This window comes from Carex rostrata, chromosome 4 (assembly GCF_964058835.1).
Source record: "Carex rostrata chromosome 4, lpCarRost1.2, whole genome shotgun sequence".
NCBI lineage: Eukaryota > Viridiplantae > Streptophyta > Magnoliopsida > Poales > Cyperaceae > Carex > Carex rostrata.
The window spans coordinates 3,258,221-3,263,040 of record NC_135921.1 but is presented as its reverse complement, the minus strand read 5'-3'; the positions used below and the strand labels follow the sequence as shown (position 1 = coordinate 3,263,040).

Genomic DNA, 4,820 nt, shown 5'->3' with positions numbered 1-4,820 from the left:
ATATCAATAAATTTGAACATCGTGCGTCGGACTATATCAATTAAATTATTTGTATCATAAATTGTGCTTTAGGCTCTTCAGAAATTAAAACAAAATCTAGTCCCTGAGATAATATTATAACTTTTTAATCAATTTGGTGTTTTTTTTCTATGAGACTTTAGATAATGTTTATTATTAGTAGAAATATAATTTTTGAAAAGAAAAAAAATAATATGTATAATAGCTTTCGCTATAGCTCCGTTATTTGCTAAATTTTTTTTTTTGTTTTTGTTTTCCCGCTATGCCGCTATAAATGTTATTTAGAACCTTGGAGGTTTCTATTGAAAAGAGATCTAAATTTAATGGAAAAATTTCCTGTGTTAACTAATTTTGGATTCATTAAATTGTGAACAAATGAACTGATCTGGAAGTTTCATTTTAGTTTGAAGGGCCACCAGATATGATTGATTTGTGATTATGGAAAACGGTGGCGTTTCACAAAAGCAATTTCCAGAAATTGGAGGAGCATTTATCTCAACCAATGGTTTAAATAGCGTTTATCGCGAAATAGCATACGGGTTAAAAAAATCGCGCTATGCTCAAATAGCGGCGCTATAGCGCGGAATAGCGCGCTATAGCGGCGCTATTTGGGCATAGCGCCATAGCTTTTTTGGTTGAAAAACGCTATAGCGCCGCTATAGCGCGCTATTTAAAACACTGATCTCAACCATGAGAAATGGATGATGCATTTGTAAAGCGAGGAAGAGAAGAGAAGCATCAATAATTGCATAGAGGCATTGATAGGGAAGTTGGTAAAAAAAGCAACCATGGACAGAACCATTGTACCTTCATGGCAATTAATATCCCATGTTATGTTTTTTTTTTCTTTAAAAAAATAAAAATAATATCAATCAGTATTTTATAAACCCGGCAGCTAAAAAATATAAATTTAAATAATATCAATTAGTATTTTATATGATTTTATTTTTCCTTGTGTTCATGCTTCGATTAGCTTGGAGTTTGCTCCCTACAATATAGACATAATAAATATAATCTTAAATAATGTGTTTTTCACAATACCTGAGCTATAAGCAATCAACATTTAGCTGTTAACTGTAGAGATATTATTTTTCGTAGCAATCTATTGACTATAAATAAATTGACTTCCTTATTTACTTTTAATTTTATATTTTAGTTGAAAAATACATCCAATATTTATGATATATTAATTTTATGTATGAAAAAATATTATTCAATTAAAATCTTAAATTAGAAGATGTTTTTTCATTATTTAAATTTAATGTGTATCAAATTGTAGACCAATTTGAAAGTAATATAGTCTTTTAGAGACTTAAGGTTGTTTATAGTTAATGGTTGATTTTAATTTAAATAATATTTTTTAAAATTATTGAATGAAGAGTAGAACTAGGGTGTTCTTAAGTTCATCAAGTCTCTCGGTGAACTCAAGTCAAATCGGCTTTAAATGACAAATCTAAACCGTTGAAGCCCGCCTACCTTACGAGTGATGCGTCTATATGTAAAAAAAAAAAATTGAAATTAATTTTGTATCAAACCAAGTGGTAAAAATAGATTAAAAAAATGAATGCATAATTTATTAACATTCTAATTTTGACCGCTTGACTTTATACTAAATTAATTCAAATGTTTAAAATTTTCATATGTAGATACATCACTTATAAGGTAGGCAGATTTCAACAGTTCAAATTCATCATTTGAAACCGATTCAATGAATTTTAGACTTAAATTCACCAAAAACTACTCTTGAATGAATGTTTAACAAAATGAGAAACACTGTGTTACAATTTTTTTTTATTTTTTATTCAAACTGTGTTACAATTCGGTGCATATTAAGAGAGGATGCATGCTTGTAGCATATAGGTTGGGACACATGCCACGCTAGCTAGCTAAGCAAAGTATAAAGCAACCTTTGATTTACTTCCAACCCCCAACCAATGTGGACAAGTGGTCCAAAATCCCCACTGTTTTTTCCACATCCATCCTTCCATACCCTTCCAATCCAATTAACCTTTTCTTCACAAATTCTTTTATTTTTAGAAATTAAAAAAAAATTAAATTATGAGAAACAAGAATGATTGTTTTTTTCTTCAAAAAAATAGATGGGATACAGAGGGTAGGTTAATATGACCGAATAAATGGTTTGATCCAATTAATTTAATTCTATTAGTCTGCCTCCTCTGCTTACAACTTGCAAAAAAAAAAAAAAAAAAAATGGTTCAGTCCTAGTATTTCTCCGATTTTTTGTGGACATGGCACTGACAACTAAATAAAACTGTTGTGGTTGTGATCGATCTATTGATTCAGTTAGTAAAATTTATTTCACTAGAATCAAGTCAATGGTTCCGTTTCATCTATGAAAAATAAAACAATCAATTTTATTTTATATAATTTAATTTTTTTAATTTCTAAAAATAAAATAATTATTTCTTCGCATTGCACTGGCATACATGTCACGTCAATCTCGTACTCCACTTACTCAAAGTTGGTGCCTCTTTCCCTTCCCCCGTTCAAGTGCATATCCTCTGCATTAACTCAAAAAAGAATCCTTTAAACATAGAAGCTAATTCCGCACTTGCTTATAACATAGGAAACCTTTTAATATGAATACAGATCTAATCCGCACGCAAATCGGACGGTTGAAATTCATTAACTCAAAAAATTATCTTTTGAGTTAATGCAGAGGATACGAATTCTTCTTTCACTAGAAAGAAAAATCAAATGTGATTTGTCACCTTTTCACTTGCATTCCATATTTCCATGCCAATTGGATTTCCAATGATTTCAATTAAGATATTCTGAGATTTGGCAAGTGTATAATCAAACGTCGAGTGACAAGATTGATTCATTCTGTGTGCTCTGAAACATCATGAGTTGTGAATTTAAGATACCAATTGTAGAAATGAAATCCATTATTTAATCCCCAATTTTTGTTTTTTTTACAAAAAAGAAAAGAAAAGACAAGTAAATAACAATTCTTTTCTTGACAAGTATATATACTGTTATCATACCAGTACCAGTACTGCTAATTTTCATCCCTATACCAAGTACAACAGAGATGCATATAAACATGTTACGGAATTACACATTAATGCAAATCAAGTACAACTTTAACACATATCACTCTCATACACAGCTGCTAGTTCATCATTTTAGAAACCCAATCCAACAGCCTACATGCTATGGTTTAATTAGTGTGCTTTTGACACAGTACATGTTCCAACAAAGCAGAGTACAGAAATTATAGGCCCATTAGATTCCGTTGAGAGAAGCTCATTTCAACCACCTTCCTTTCAGTCTTTCACCTATATATATATAACCTCTCTTCATCTCTCTCTTAATTATCTCTCAACCTACAATACCCACAAAAATAAGAAAAAGAATCCAAGAAACTTCCAAGAAAGACAGTCAGAACAGAATGCCACCTTTCTCAGAGACACCAGCACTAATCTCTCTCCTGCGCCACACGACTGACGACAGCCGCCGCAAGTCGGGTGGTCACAGCCATGGCACCGGTTTCTTCAAAATGTTCAAGCTCCTTCCTATGCTCTCCTCTGGTTGCAAAATGGTGGCGTTGCTAGGCCGTCATAACCGGCCTTTGCTTACCGACCGTGCAACCACCATCACGCTATTCGGCCATAGAAAAGGCCGCCTCTCACTCGCCATTCAAGAAGACACGCGATCACCACCGATCTTTCTTATCGAGCTCCCGATGCAAACCACATTCTTCCACAAGGAGATGTCGTCTGGGCTCGTGAAGCTCGCGTTAGAGAGTGAGACGAGGACCCATAGAAGGAAGCTGGTCGAAGAATTCGTGTGGGCTGTGTATTGCAACGGGAGAAAGTCGGGCTATAGTATAAGGAGGAAAGATCAGAGTGACAACGAGAGGTATGTGTTGCAACTGCTCAGAGGGGTGTCTATGGGTGCCGGCGTGTTGCCGTGTGCATCAGAGAAAGATGCAGCACTTGACGGGGAGTTGACTTACATGCGGGCCCGGTTTGAGCGGGTTGTCGGGTCCAAAGACTCTGAGGCGTTTTACATGATTAACCCTTATGAAGGTGGTGGTACCGGAGGCGGTACAGGTGGTAATGGCGTGGAAGCACCGGAATTGAGTGTCTTTCTTGTCAGAGTAAAATGAAATTAAATGATGCTTTATTGTAGAATTTTTTTTTTTTTTTGGATAGATTTGTGAAAACACCATGTTTTCTTGAAAATTAAAACATGATTATAGAAGTTGAGTAATGAAAAAAAAAAAAAAGCAAAATAAAAGATTGCATAGAAGGAATATTAGATAGCTTGGGGGATTACATATTGGGTCTTCAGTCAATGGTTTGGTTGTAATGTGAATGTCAATAAGGTGAGGTGCTTGTTTGTAAATTGATCATCACGGTTTGGATAATATGGATTAGTGTACATTTGAGGGCTTTTATGTAAAATTGAAATTCTGGTTATAATCAAACATATGCTGCAATTTAAGTCAAAATGTTGTGCAAAAAGTTTATCCGCTTTACTAAATTATATATTATCTATTGAAATACAAATACATTTGTAGTTTTTCCTTCCTTTTAACTCTAGATACATCAAAAATATACTTTTATAGTTGTTATGAATAGTAAATTAGACAAATTGGTTGCTCCCATTATTGGGCCCTGTTAATCAATTTAAACAGAATCTTTGAAGATTAGTTGAAAAAAGTAATACAAATGGCTGAGAGAAAACATAATGGCCTTTTTTTTAATATGTAATTAAGAATTTAAACATAGTTATATAGTCCATTTAGATCGATTAATCGGCCGATTAGTCGT

The 4,820-nt window shown here is 33.3% G+C and overlaps 1 protein-coding gene across 1 annotated transcript; it reads left to right on the top strand.

The window, feature by feature from the left end:
- The first annotated feature begins 3,344 nt into the window (after window positions 1-3,344).
- On the top strand, window positions 3,345-4,427 carry LOC144552646 (MIZU-KUSSEI-like protein (Protein of unknown function, DUF617)). Its single transcript, XM_078300634.1, has one exon. The coding sequence runs from the start codon at window positions 3,434-3,436 to the stop codon at window positions 4,151-4,153; it is 720 nt and encodes a 239-aa protein (XP_078156760.1). The 5' UTR covers window positions 3,345-3,433; the 3' UTR covers window positions 4,154-4,427.
- The last annotated feature ends 393 nt before the right edge of the window (window positions 4,428-4,820 follow it).